Source organism: Telmatherina bonti, assembly GCF_933228915.1.
Source record: "Telmatherina bonti genome assembly, chromosome: 3".
In the NCBI taxonomy this organism is placed as follows: domain Eukaryota; kingdom Metazoa; phylum Chordata; class Actinopteri; order Atheriniformes; family Telmatherinidae; genus Telmatherina; species Telmatherina bonti.
Genome location: NC_136621.1, coordinates 5,918,924 through 5,934,714, shown reverse-complemented (window position 1 = coordinate 5,934,714; position 15,791 = coordinate 5,918,924). Strand labels below are relative to the sequence as shown.

Sequence of the window (15,791 nt, the reverse complement as noted above, 5' to 3'; positions counted from 1 at the left end):
CAAGGAAGAAGAAACTGACGGCGGTGCAACCTATTTCCAAAGTTTGGGGATATTTCAAGCTAAATAAAGTGTCAAACAGGTGAAATGTGTCGTATGCCACGCAGAGTCGGCGTACCATGGCAGCACGACAGTCGTGCATGAGCATCTGGAAGGAAAGCACCCCGGAGTCATGGTTTCCAGCGTTCCGGATCGCAAAGTTAGCATTAGCTAAAGTTAGCATTAGCGAGTATGTGTGAGTAATGTGCTGTTGTTACCTCTGCCAAAGAGCTTCTGTTTTTACCGCCGTTTTATCTATTTGTGTTCAAGATAACTCAGAAAGTTATGGATAGATTTTCATATTTTCATGAGTTATTGGAAATATGGAAAGGAAGAAGTGATTTAATTTTGGTGGTGATCCGGATCACCGTTTGGATCCAGGAATGTTTTAAAGGATTCTGGCCCTTGTTTACCTACAAAACAGGTTTTTTTCTAGATGTAAAGAATCATTTCAATGCAATTCTACAAAAATTAAGAAATTAAAATATTTTATTTATTTAGTTTTCCTTTTGAGGCAAATTCTGTACAGCTTGGATATGACACTATTGCTAAGTTTAAATGTTTCTAAATAAATTAGTAGTAAGTTGTTAAGCTTAAATTTAATATTCAACTGGTTCAGGAGTCGTTCTTTTAACTTCCTAAAGGACATTATGTTGGGACTGACTGGGAATCAGGGAGATATTCATATTATGCAGATGGAGAGAGTGGGGTAAAACACACTGGAACCAGTAAAAAGAGCTACGTCAACTGGAAGCACAGATGGTGGGCGGGACAGAAATAATCGTGAACAATCAAAAAAATAATTGAAAGATTAGTTGACTAATAAAATTATCGTTAGTTGCAGCCTTAACTTTAAATGTGTGATTGAGCTCAAGGAAAGTACAGTTTAGTTATTTTAGTAGTTTTATATGATTTGATGTTAATTCACTTCATTTCAGTCAATTTTTACATCCAGTTCTGTGAAAAGTCGTTCATCCCAACAAACTTTGACAGACAGTCCAGTTCAGCCCACTGCAGTCCAAGTAAAACAAATCCATCATGTGATCCACATCAGTCCCATTTGTTCAATTTAACCAACTGAGTAAACGAATGGTCGAGCGAAGGAAACCAGCAGGTTGGCAGAAATCTTCTCTTTGATTCAAGCTTCTATCCTGAGCTGCATGAGGAGACAACGGAGAGGAAAGTTTTCCCTTTAAACAGCCGGTTTGCAATGCAACCGCATCAAACATTATTTAGGAGAACAAGCCAGATTTAGGATGTCTTTTTTAAAAAAAAATCTGAATAAAGTCTTAAAAAATCTAAAAAAAAACAAATTAACTGTTTTTTGAGTGTAGTTTAGACTTGGTTTTTAACCAGTGCTGCGAAATGATCAGGATTATTCACATTATGCGTAGAATTCAACGATGAATTAAAACTGGCTTCTTGGAAAAAAAATGTTTATCTCAAAATGAACACAAGTCGAGCTAAATTTATTTATAAAACAAAAAGGTGTTTTGTTAACAGCAGTATTGTCTTCATACAATATTTCCTTTAGATCTTCACTTAAAAATTAATGCAATAAGATAAAAAACTGTACAACAAAGAAGAATGGAAATTTCCAGACATTTGTAGTTGAGAGGAAAGAAGTGAGCAGCAGGATGAGTTTCAGAGCTGCCTTTAGAGCCAGACGAAGTGGTATCTGGTGAGTTTCCAGCCATCAGGTGTGTTTCCCTGCTGCAGCATTTCACTCTCACGTGTTCCCGACCGTGGCGGCAGAAAGGGTCGTTTCAATTCAGCGTTTTCTCTGCAAACTTCCATGCCGGACATTTAAGCAGACGGACATAAAGTGGCGTCTGATCAGTAACCTTTAAAAAAAGAGGATTTAAACTTTCCGTCGTAATTTTGTGACATGAGCTGGAGGTGATGACGTGGAGACACCTGTTCAGGTGTTGACGGCAGTCCATCTACAGATGATCTCAGTGGCTGAGACACAAGAAAGCAGCTTTCCCCAGCCGGTGTTTTATGACCAGTAGTTTGTCGGGAAGCAATGAACACTGGAAAATCAAAGGAAATAACTGTTGGTGTTAATTAAAGCTCTGAAGCGATATTAACGTGAACATAATCAGTCCTATATTTAATAAAACACCTGTTGTTGCAGGTTGACATAAAGGAACATAAATGTTGGACTGTGAGCCAGAGTGGATCAGCTTCATGGGGAAACGTTTTGTTTTCAGTCGCTGGAAACGTTAAAAGAGTCGCTAGACACGTTCCGAGTCGCTAAATACAGCAACAACTTGGCGACATTGTTGGTGACCAGCCTTTGCATAGTTTTACATGCGCAGACTTGGACATGCATTTGGTGTTTCGAGCCCTGGAAGGAAAACGTCCATCAGAACCAGGACCAACATTTGGCATCCTCTCACGCTGCGTTGTGAATCTAAACAAATCGTATCATGGCAGAATTTTAACCAGGTGTCGACAGAGCGCCATCGCCTACGGTATCGTTCTGCAGTTACGGCAGAGTGCCACTCTGTGGGGTGGATTGTGATGAACGGCTTCCGGGGTTTACGGAGGCGTTTATGTCCCGTCCTGGAAACATGTCCACGTGGTGGACGACATGGTGATTAGTCACAGCTTCTACGTGGCTTTAGAACAGACTTTGAGTTTCCCAGGTTAAAGCATGATCTGCTGAATTATTTTAACGTTGTATTGCGACCAAACTTGTGTTTTACATCAGTTTCATTCCATCCAGTAGATGAACATTAAAACTAACAGATGGAGACGGAAAACTGCCAAACGGGTGACAGAAACCAGTTTTCCTGACGCTACAGATTATTCTGTGCTGTAAATCTCTGACATGTAAAACTTGTCAGATCCCGGCTGATTGATCTGACATGCTGCGTGTTGGAGGAGACGCTGACGGTATTGATTCTGTTCTTGTGTTTCTGTACTCTCCCTGTTTCTCTGTGCGGATGTGATTCTGCTCCTGTTTCCTCGTCCTTCGCTTCGGTCCTTCCTCCTCTCTCACTGTGTGCATCACTCTGCTTTGCTCGCCTGTGATGTAGCTCCAGGATGAAATGAGGCTTTTTAACCCGAGTGTTGCACCATGGCAACATCTCAGCTCAAACCGTTCGCCTCCCTCTCTCTGACCAGACGCTGCTGGTGAAAAACATTCACATCTGAAGGATAAAGACTCAGATGTATGTACGTGCCTCCTGTGTAACCACACAATAATGAGAGTAATGATTCTCACTGGGTAGAACCGGCAGTTTGCATCCTTGACATCAGTCATGAGACCACAAGCAGACGATACGGATGTGATTAACCAATAACTGCTGCTGTGATTGGTGGTGTTAAAGGAAACATCACATTATTAACTGTTAAAATCAGAGTTTTATTTCTCTTTTATTTGCAGGAGAGTCTCTTTTCTTTGTGGCATGGATTACAAACAGATCTTCATACTTGTGGACAAAAGTCACATTTAGCTTTTACCGGTGTGATCAGAAGGATTTCGACTCTTGTTTCAGGGTGCGGCGGTGCTTTCAGCCCACCGTACGGTCCGGTTTTCTTTCTTTTCAAAATAATAAATTTATTTTGTCAACAACAAACTGAATTTGACGTCAACACTTTCTGTAACAAACAACGCGACACTGAACCATCAACAGAACACGTTCTTATTCTTTGACTGCGTGCACAGTGCAGTGGAGGAGGGCCCACTCCCTCCCAAAAACAGCCAAACAAAATGATCACACAATGATTTATGGATAAATGATTTACTTCATCAGTCATAACGTAGCCGTGTCTGATGGCGTTTTGCAGTTCGGATGTTTAACTAAAAGTAGCTAAAAGCTCCGTCCCTCCACCCGCTCCACCACTAGTCTCCTCCACCACCTTTCAGTCTTTTACATCACTGATAAGGCAACGTTAATACCAGGAACACTTTTTGAATCTTATATTTGCCATCATGGTACTTACTGATCACTTATATTCCTCCAAACTTTAGGACGTAAAGTCACAATAAATCCGGACTTTCTGTCACCTGACTTTCTCGCTCGCAGGCCGTAGCCATCCTCTCAGAAGTGAGGGACAACTTTTTCTGGGGTTTGTTGAGTAATTCATCATCCTCCTCTTTGTGGCTAAAGAACCACAAAGTCTCTGACAGCCGCAGGTCGTCGTGTATAGCTGCAGCTCAGGAGGAAGAGAAGTTCAACTGGAAAGTTGGGAGATCGATTCCAGGCTTCCCCTGACTATGTGCCGAAGTGTCCTTGGGCAAGACACTGAACCTCAAGTTGCCCCCCCCCCCCCCCGCACCTATGGTTCTATGAGTGTGTACGTAAGTCGCTTTGGATAAAAGCGTCAGCTAAATGACTGCAGAATAGAACATAACAGGTGACTGCAGGTCTAATAAACCACCTCGATGTAAAGTCTTAGCTGCCAAACTCTGGTTGAGTTGACACAATGACCTTTGGACATCTGCAGGGTACGCAGCCAGATCATTAAGAGTCAAACGACAACGCTGAACATAAAATGTACAACGCTCTTCCTGGAAGCAAATTATTACCCAACACGCGAAATGGAATAAGTGACAAAAAGTACTGCAAATAAAGGAAGTGGCCGGAAGTACGACTGCCTTCAAGAACCGTGGAAATGAACCTCAAAGTCACGTTTATGCCACAGATACTTTTCTACCCGGGTTCCTGGATGGGATTCAGACTCGCATCATGCAGCACGGCTCAGCAGCATGTCTCTCGTTGCTGATCCGCCGACGAGGTGGACGATTTGGACACTCATGGTGCATTTAAAGGCGGTTTGGAAAACCAAGTTACCACTTGTTAATAATGGATTTAACAGTAGCTCCGGCTGACAGAAGCGCAGGGGACAGAGGACACAGATATTGGAAGTGGACGCATGTCCCCACATCCATTCTGTCCATGCTTCCTCAGGTTTCCTTTGTCTTCCTTTGAAAAATACGTTAAAACTACATGACATCGTTCTGGTTTTCCAGACACGACTGTAAATGATGAAGGTTAATCTGATAGTTTTTATAAACAGCTGCTTGAGACAGAGACAAAGTATAAAAATGTTTACAATGGATATTGTAAATAAAGACACCGCCATTTACACACCTTCACCCTGCCACGGAGGACGTTTCACATTAAATGTGAGATAACCAGCTTAACGGTTTATTGTACATAAAGACACAAACACGCTCCACTCCTCTCCAGAGGAAGTATGAATTAAGCAAAACCAGCTTTTTTCTTGTTTTTGCTGCCTTAAGAACAAGAACCAGTTCTGGCTTCTCATGGCGGATGCAACAAGCTTCACTCCGCTCTGTGAGCGATTCGCTGTAGAACCAGACAGACTCCAGACGTTGCTTTTCAAAGTTATTTTCAGAGCAGTGTGTAATTTCCTGAGTACAACGTAACACTTAGCATGATCCATAAATGTGCACAAGTATAGACTTTATGTTCTCATGGATTCATTCATATGATTTACATTTGTAACGTCTGGAAAACGTTATATTTCCTGAGGCAGCTTTTATTTTGCCATGGCGGTGCACCCAAACAGTAACCTCTGGTGTTTAAAAGTGAAGCCGATGCAGAGGTGCCAAAACCTGCAGTTCCCCCCTTCATCCACTAGGGGCTCCAGAACAGCAAATCCCCATAGACTCCCATGTTAAAAAGACCAACTTCCCGGCAGAAATAAACATTTACAGCCTGGTAAAAGAAATTATTTTAGGTTTAAGACAACTGCGGGAGGAGAGTTTTAACTCAAATGTTTAGATGTTGTTTAATCTTGAAATTCAGCATGATGGATGTGTGTCTTTCAGACTGACAGGTATCTGATGTCCAGCGGCAAGAAGGCAGAGCATAGCACAGTCGTAGATTTCCGCGAGCTAACGGTGCACCTTACCTTTCACCCACCTACCTCCCTTAGCTGGTTAGATCCTGCTAGCTTGGGGTTAGCATGGTTAGCTCTTAGCTACGGGCAGCGCAGCGTTTGATATGTCAATCATCCTCCCTGGGAGTGACAACACGTGTGACACGGCCAGGATGGCGACAATGGGAACTGCCCATTGAGCCTCTCTTCAGCTCTTCAAGAAAGCTATGGATGACGTCACAGAGGCTTCATCCATCCTTTATATATGTAGCATAAACCCTGGAGTAGAATAAAATATGTCTAAAATCCCATCTCCTCATCATATCTGAGGATATGACCTGAAAGTCTGTTCAAAATCTCGATGGATAAATGTTTTTTCCTGCTGTTGTCTGTTCGGCTTGCTGGACCGTCTTGTGTTCAGGAAGCGTTACATCTGGATGCTGATGGAGATGTTTGGACATATTACAAGTTATCTTTGGTGTACAGATCATGTTTCAAAATATTATTTCCGACATCAATTTCTATGAACTGTTTTAACTCCCTCAACGTCGTTCTCAACAGCAAAGCTGAAATCATCCCACAATAAAGACTTGAATGAAGTCGGTGGATCTTCCAACGTCTTTCTCTAAACTCTGCTAGAGCTAGCTCATTTCACGTTGGGGTGGGTGTGTGTGTGTGTGTGTGTGTTTCCAGTGAGAGGAGTGAGTGGGTAGACGTTAACTTGCAGGAGTGAGCTTTTGCCTGCGTGGAAAGACACACACACTGCGGTGTGTAAAGCAGTAAATATAGCGCTAGCATAAAATCTATAGCTAAACCGAAAACCCGCGGGACAGTAGGGCGGATGGTCCCATGACCGTTCAGTCTGGTATTTTACCAAGTCTTGTTGCATTGACATGTTGTTTTACGTCTGTTCCCTGCTGCAGCTAAATTGTCTACTTTATCAGCTCCACCCGTTCAACGCCATGGTATCGCAACAGTCTAGTCAGCCAATCACACGGCAGCAACTCAGAGCATCAAGTCATGTGACAAGGTGAAGCCGACTGGCTGAAGTTCAAACTGAGCATCAGAAACAGGAAGAAAGGAGACTGAAGACAGTATGTTGTTGGTCTGAGTGTTGCCATCTCCAGGGTTTCCAGAGAAGGTCTGAAGAAGAGAAAATATCCAGCGAGTTTCTGGTCCAGAATGCTAACCAGGTACGAGAAGGTGGACCTGAAAAAGTTTGTCACCCACCTGTAGGGTTTATTAGGGCTGTGACAATATGCTTTTGTCCCGATTCGATCGATTTCGATGTTTTGGGTCCCGGTTCGATTTATATTGCGATTCTCACAATTCTTCGATTTTGCTGATTTTTGTAGATTAAAAACAAATTAAATGTATAAAACTTTTTCTTCGTCATTTTTCTTGATTTCAATTAGGAAAAAACAACACAGTAGCCAGGCCATCATTCTGCTGCTATAACGCCCCAGGAGACAAGTATAAAGATCAATAAAAACAATAAAAAACGACAAAAATTTAATCATGGGTTATTTTTATTTGTTTGAAAAAAAAAATCAAATTTTTTAACAAAAAATTTATTTTGAAAAATTCTGATTTTTCGATTCGATTTTCCCACCCCTAGTATTTATTTTAAAAAAAACTTGTTTGTAAGACAGTTGATCATCTGGTGATGTTTGATGGATGAGCTGGTTTCTTCATGCAACCACTGCAGGTCTGCGAGCAGCTCCTTCATGTTGAGAATCTTCTGTTCCCTCCAGAGGGATAAACAAGGACTTTGGATACAACTGAGTCTTTTTCTGTTTAAGAAATATCTCTTGTGACATGGTGTGTTATGTTGCTGAAAGGAGCCTTTGTGAGGTGGGTACACTGTGGTCAGAAAGGGACAGACATGGTGTGTGAAAAAAACACATCTCCCACACCACAGCAATGCTAACTGTGGACAGAACGGTTCCCACAAGTCGGAATGGATCCATGTTCTCCTGCTGCGTGACCATCGTCTGCGGCCGACGCGGTCGTCTGCGGCCGACGCGGTCGTCTGCGGCCGACGCGGTCGTCTGCGGCCGTGCTTCAAGGTTAGACGCACATTCAGGCTCTTCTGGTTGTAATCAGGCTGTAGGCTCTTCTGGTTGTAATCAGGCTGTGTGTCAGTCAGCTCCACCTTAGTTTGAAGATTCTGTCATGAAGATGAAGGATTCCTGTTTCTGATGATCTGTCTGGTTTCGCACCCGGTCGTCTGTCGCTCAGCCACTGACTGTACGACCGACCCCAGATAACCCGCTGGTAACATATTAGTTTCATAAAGCAGAGGGACAGGTGTGACAAAACGGCTCACCTGTGTGGAAATAACACACATTTCTTTCTGATTCTCACCCAGATATGTTTCTGATTGTTTGACCTGATAAATAAAACTGATTTTAGGAAAGTGGAAATAATTAAACGCACTCTGCAGTTCTTCTTCCAGTTCGACATATTTATGGGATGAAATATTATCAAACCAAGCTGCAGGGTGTGTGTGTGTGTGTGTGTGTGTGTGTGTGTGTGTGTGTGTGTGTGTCTCTGTGTGTCTCTTTGTGTGCTTTAAAACAGGGACACTACATCCCAGATTTCAGTTCGCGCTTGGCTGTCAGTCACAGGCCAGCTTTGTTCTTCAGGCATGAAGTCTGTGTCTGAAATGTAGTGGCGGCTTTTAATTAAACGTGAATTGTGTTGATGTTGTTGTTGTCTCTCAGCTTTAGTCTCTGCGGGATCCAATAGAAGTGCAATTAAAACAGAAGGTGTGTTGGGAGTTCTCCACTGGCTTGTAGAAGCTGTCACACAAACATTTTGAATTAATCTGCAGATCATTTAAACTCTAAATTTAATTAAAATAATACAAAGACAACATTTCACAAGTGCACAGACACACACACACACAGCTGGTTTTATGATGCAGCCTGTGCAGTTGGAGCTTGTCATGATTTAACCCGGAGCTTTCTGTCTTCCTGTCGGATCCAGACTGCGAGCCGGAGGAAGTGTCTGACTGGTCCTTTGATGAAAACTGTCTCTTCTGCTGCTTAAGACGTGAGAAAAACAAGGTAGGAGGCATCACAACACCTTGTTTCCTTGTCAGACAGGATCGTCTGCAGGACATTAAAGCTGAGCCTTGGTTGAATCTCAGCGCTGAAGGTCCAGAGTTTAGACCCATCACAACTGGCTCCTAAAACAACCCAACTACATGCATGTTCGTGTAGCTTTGGACAGAGCTCTTTGTGTTTTACTGAAAGCAACGTTGCAGGTTTGTTTGAATCACAGCTGATATGCACAAACACATCCAGAAGCTATAAGAGAAATTTCCAAGTAAAAAGATGGTTTCCAGACATCCGGTCGCACTGGCAGTCTCTACCTCAGTCCAGTTGGCATTTTATGGTGAATAAATGAATTCAGTTCAGCTTTATTTAAACATGGCTGATTCAAAACAAAGTCATCACAAATAACTTTTACAACTTTTTCAGTTGAATTCAGTCTGATTCATTCTAGCCCACCTACAGTCCAGTTACAGTCCAGTTACAGTCCAGTTACAGTCCAGTTACAGTCCAGTTGCAGTCCAGTTGCAGTCCAGTTGCAGTCCAGTTGCAGTCCAGTTGCAGTCCAGTTACAGTACTGTTACAGTCCAGTTACAGTCCATATTACAGTCCAGTTATAGTACAGTTATAGTCCAGTTATAGTCCAGTTATAGTCAAATTACAGTCCAGTTATAGTCCAGTTATAGTCAAATTACAGTCCAGTTATAGTCCAGTTATAGTCAAATTACAGTCCAATCATAGTCCTGTTATAGTCCAGTTACAGTCCAGTTATAGTCAAATTACAGTCAAATTACAGTCCAGTTACAGTCCAGTTACAGTCCAGTTATAGACCAGTTACAATGCTGTTATAGACCAGTTATAGTCCTGTTATAGACCAGTTATAGTCCTGTTATAGACTAGTAACAGTCCAGTTATAGTCCTGTTACAAACAAGTTAGTCATTTATAGTCCTGTTATAGACCAGTTACAATCCTGTTACAGACCAGTTACAGTCCATTTATAGTCCTCTTATAGACCAGTTACAGTCCTGTTATAGTCCTGTTATAGACCAGTTACAGTCCTGTTATAGACCAGTTACAGTCCTGTTATAGACCAGTTACAGTCCAGTTATAGTCCTGTTATAGACCAGTTACAATCCATTTATAGTCCAGTTACAGTCAAATTACAGTCCAGTTATAATCCAGTTATAGTCCAGTTACAGTTCAGTTACAGTCCAGTTACAACAGATCCATTAAATGATCGGATAAACAGTTTTATAAATAACTTTTTAATGCGTTCATAAAATTAGATCAGATTTTTCTTTGACCCAGTCAACAAAGGAAAGAAAAAACTTTGTCAGAACCAGAACCAGGAAGGAAAACTTCAATCAGAACCAGAACCAGGCAGGCAGACCTCCATCAAGACCAGAACCAGGGGAGAAAACCTTGATGTTTCCTAGTGATGTCATCTCGGAATATGTCCGTACCATCAAGCAAGATGGACCTGCTGGACCTGAACCTAGACCTGAACCTAGACCTGAACCTAGACTTGAACCCAGACTTGAACCTTGACCTGAACCTAGATCTAAACCCAAACCTGAACTTTGACCTGAACCTGGACCTGAACCTGGACCTGAACCTAGACCAGAACCTAGACTTGAATCCAGACTTGAACCTTGACCGGAACCTAGACCTGAACCTAGATCTAAACCCAAACCTGAACTTTGACCTGAACTTTGACCTGAACTTTGACCTGAACCTGGACCTGAACCTGGACCTGAACCTGGACCTGAACCTGGACCTGAACCTAGACCAGAACCTAGACTTGAATCCAGACTTGAACCCAGACCTAAACCCAGACTAGATCCCAGACCTGAACCTAGACCTGAACCAAGACCTCAACATAGATTAGAACCCAGACTAGATCCCAGACCTGAACCAAGACCTCAACATAGATTAGAACCCAGACCTGAACCCTGACCTGAACCCAGACCTGGACCTATACTTGAACCTAGACCTGAACTTAGACCTGAACCCAGACCTGAACAAGACATGAACCCTGACATTAACCCTGACATTAACCCTGACCTGAACCCTGACCTGAACCCTGACCTGAACCCCTACTTGAACATAGACCTGAACCCAGACCTGAACCCAGACCAGATCATAGACGGCCCCCTCAGGCTTGTACAGTAGACACTAGACATGATCTCTGCATGACTCCATCTGCCTCTCTTCTTACCCTGATGCTCCATCACTCTGGAACAGGGTCGGTCTGGACCCATCAGACCACATGAGGAGTCTGGAACAGGGTCGGTCTGGACCCGTCAGACCACATGAGGAGTCTGGAACAGTGTCGGTCTGGACCCATCAGACCACATGAGGAGTCTGGAACAGGGTCAGTCTGGACCCATCAGACCACATGAGGAGTCTGGAACAGGGTCGGTCTGGACCCGTCAGACCACATGAGGAGTCTGGAACAGGGTCGGCCTGGACCAGACCACATGAGGAGTCTGGAACAGGGTCGGTCTGGACCCATCAGACCACATGAGGAGTCTGGAACAGGGTCGGCCTGGACCAGACCACATGAGGAGTCTGGGACAGGGTCGGTCTGGACCCGTCAGACCACATGAGGAGTCTGGAACAGGGTCAGTCTGGACCAGACCACATGAGGAGTCTGGAACAGGGTCGGTCTGGACCCGTCAGACCACATGAGGAGTCTGGAACAGGGTCAGTCTGGACCCATCAGACCACATGAGGAGTCTGGAACAGGGTCGGTCTGGACCCATCAGACCACATGAGGAGTCTGGAACAGGGTTCGGTCTGGACCCGTCAGACCACATGAGGAGTCTGGAACAGTGTCGGTCTGGACTCCTCAGACCACATGAGGAGTCTGGAACAGGGTTCGGTCTGGACCCGTCAGACCACATGAGGAGTCTGGAACAGTGTCGGTCTGGACCCATCAGACCACATGATGAGTCTGGAACAGGGTCGGTCTGGACCCGTCAGACCACATGAGGAGTCTGGAACAGGGTCGGTCTGGACCCATCAGACCACATGAGGAGTCTGGAACAGGGTTCGGTCTGGACCCGTCAGACCACATGAGGAGTCTGGAACAGGGTCGGTCTGGACCCATCAGACCACATGAGGAGTCTGGAACAGGGTCGGTCTGGACCCGTCAGACCACATGACCTTCTTCCAGCTCCAGATCCGGTCTTCCTGCTGGTTCTCCGGTTCTCCTCGCTGATCAGTGGTTTTCTTCTGGCTCCACAGCTGTTCAGTCCCTTGACTTCCTCCACATTGTTCATGTGGAAATGTTCTTACTTTCATGATGAAACCTGCTCCTGAGTTCTACTGCTGTTTTCCTTCCATCTGGTTCCAGCAGACGTTCCAGTGATCACCATCATTCAGGATGCTTTTCTCACCACCTTGCTTCCCCACCATCCTTCCAGGTTCCAGGATGTGTTGGACACTTCTGAACCCAGTTTTAGTAGTTTCTGCATCTCCTCAGATGTTTTCTCTGCTTCATGCAGATGATCTGAAACTTCTGACACAGATGAACATCGTTTCTACGACCACAGGAGGAAACTTCCCACGTGGTTGTTTATGAAATGAGAAGCTACATCAGTTGGTTAAATAACTTGTTGCATCATCATCCTCCATGCAGGAATCGTCCAATAGGAGGCTCTTACCTGTCGGCTTAGTTAAGTCCAGGTGGCGTTGTGTAGACGTTATCATTAAAGAAAAACTTCACGTATTTTATCCACCAAAGGATTAAAAAAAAACTCAAATCATCAATTGATATTTGACAACAAAGCATTAAAAACAAACTTTAGTTATATGCTGATATAGTTTATTTATATCTGCAGTGATTCACAGGAAACATGTTGGAGTAATGGAACAGGTCAGTCAGAAAGGGAACCAGTTTGAACCGGTGAGCACCAGTGTAACATGTTGAGTGGCGTTTGAAGGTTTATCTCTGAGTGTTTAGGAGTTTGAGGCTGGACCAGCTTCCACTGGCAGCCCATTGGACTGGCGGAGTGTATAAATATGGGTGTGTTTCCCATCCATCAAACTTTTGACCCGATGAAGGTCCAAGCTGGATCAAAGCAAAGCAGGTTAATAAATAATTTGTTCGTAACTGTCTTGCAGGCTGTTTTATTGGCCCTGCACCTGTCTGGTTGATGTGCTGAGAACTACTTCATCTTTTTTTCTGTTGTTTTTCTTCAACCAACTTCTTTAAACACTCCAGATATATTAACTGCATACAGAAATCAGCTGTTGGAAGATCATTTAGTTTCAGGCTCACAGTAAATTTATTTTGTAATAAATAGGAGAAGAACATGAAGACAATATAAGTCCTAAAAAGCATTGTGTTTGTACTGTCATTGGTCTGCAGGATGATTTGTCAGCATTGTTAAGATGCATGGCAGCAGACAGGAGATATTTACAGCCAGATTTACTGAGATCTGAAAAACCATGTGAACAGGTAGGACTGGGCCATACGACCAAAATCTCATTTATCCAGATTTAGCTCATTTTATATCCCCATAATGATATACATCACAAAAATTTTTGTGTAACGTTGTGTCAGTCATCAGTTATGTATCAGGTGTTGCTAGGCGACGGCAGCAGTGATCTCCTTCCATCTGGGGGAACTATGGCCGTATGACGTTCCACAGGTAAAACTTGCTGCAGCGTTTGGTCTGGAGTTTATTATGAGCTTTCGACTCCACTTGACGCTGCTTTTTCTGCTTTTGCTTGTTGACTCTATTCTTTATTCTGTATTCTTTATCCGGATTCCTGCAGGTGATAAAATGAGTTAGTTGTGTCGGAGTCCGTTGTTGGGACTGTGAGCTAGTCTGTTGTCGGTTCCACGTCGGTCTTTTTATATCCAAACCGCATCCAGACAGAAATTTTCCTCTTTTAGGAACAAGCTCATCAGTTTGGGTCGGCAGCTCATCTTTTAGTGAATTATCCTGCTCTGAAACACGTCTGCTACCGTCTTCCTCCATTTTTATGTTTTGCAGCGTGCCGTAAAGCGCATCTTGGCGTAAAATACTGCAGTAAAGCAGCTTATTGTGGCGTAAACGATAGAGCCTCAAATGAAACGATACACATTTTCTGTCGTCCAAACGATATATATCGTCATATCGCCCAGCCCTACGAACAGGGGATGAAGTAGAAAGACATTGGAAGGTGAACAAAACAAAATAGGCAAATTAGGCGTCTGCAAATAAAACAGGCAAGGCGCTACCTTAAAAAAAACAAAAAAAACAAACAAAACGTGAATGAATATGACACAATCTCTTGTTTCTAATACAGTCCTCATTTATTTTTACTAAAAATGTCATAAACTGACGACCTACAAACCAGCAATCTAAAAACTTACCAGCCTGGAGAACAGAAGACTGTTTTTAAAAAAAAAAAAGAATTATCCCAAGATATATTCTGCGCAAGTGTGCAATCCTTTGCTACTGTTACTCTAAGAAATCCAGCTACAGAAGAAACTTGTTAGGCTTCAGTTAAATAATGCCGAATGTATGGAAACCTTATAACCGTGACCGTCCAGCGAAGTGGCATTTAGGACTTGAACACATCTGTGGAATCCCAGCTGTCTGTCCTTTACAGGTATGCATGACTCCTCCTCTTGCTTCCACATCCACCCTGAGTTCCTCCAACATTTTGGAGAAGACATGTTCTGATGAATGTTTCCTCCTTCATCCCAAAAATATCCATACGAGGGTGAAAAAGGCGTTCTCTGCGTTTCCTTGCTTTGTTTCTGCGTCTCCTTCTTGTGACAATAACCACAGCCATGTGAACAGTTATGCACAGGCTGTATGTCCTTTACAATGTGTTAAATAGACTCAGTTTCTATCAGCAACATTGATCCCAGGTTTGATCACATTGCAGCTGCTGAATTAATATATTTACATTTTCTCCTCCCAACATTTGTGTTTATTAACTTTTGTTAACTGGATGCAGACGCACTATTTTGCACATTTGAAAGACACAACTGTCACTGTGAGCTGTGAGTAAATCAGATTATACTTTTCTTTTTTTTGCATGTGCAATGACTTTTCACGCAGTTTAGGGCACATTTACAGCCTTTCTGATCCGAATCCAAGTCTGTTTGCTCGGAAAGTCGCTTTGTTTGAGGAAATGTGAACGCCCCAAATTAATTCTGATTGGAACTTAAAAAGCAGATTCGATCTGCCTACAAATGCAGTTCTCTGTCCGTTTCCAGCCAACCAAATACAGGAAGCACACTACAAAAAAAAGTCACTTCCTGCATGTGGCGTAGTGTTGCATTTTGGGTAAATCCATAGCGATGTATCCATGCGGACCGAGATTGTGTTCACAGTGCACTTTGGTAAAACCAGCCAAACCCTTAGAATAATATCTCCCCATTCCCACCAGAGGAGGCGCTGCACTAGTATTTAGCAGAAGAGAGGACAAGACCGGCGTGAAGAAGAAAACTCTGTTTCCTCCACCTGCCAGTTAAACATGGAGACGAAACTATAGTTGTTTTAGGTTTTTATTGTGTCTTATGCAAGTATACTGCAGAAATCCACTGCAGAACTGCTTTTATTCCTGAGCTGTTGGAAACATTCCTCAGAGATTTTGCTCCATATTGACATGATAGTTGCTGCAGATTTGTTGGCTGCACATTAGTGGTATTTTATCTCAGGTACCTCGATTCAGAGTGCTATTCAGGTACTATCCGGTACTATCAGGTACTATCAGGTACTATCCGGTACTATCAGGTACTATCAGGTACTATCAGGTACTATCCGGTACTATCAGGTACTATCCGGTACTATCCGGTACTATCAGGTACTATCAGGTACTATCAGGTA

At 43.2% G+C, this 15,791-nt stretch overlaps 1 protein-coding gene across 1 annotated transcript in view; it reads left to right on the top strand.

Moving 5' to 3' along the window:
• The window catches only part of lcor (ligand dependent nuclear receptor corepressor), a gene marked incomplete at its 3' end in the record, with an annotated part of 96,131 nt that overhangs the window by 52,217 nt on the left and 28,123 nt on the right, over positions 1–15,791 (top strand). Inside the window, 1 exon segment of the mRNA XM_079264497.1 lies at positions 8,887–8,966. Within this exon segment, the coding sequence (XP_079120623.1) occupies positions 8,887–8,966 (80 nt within the window).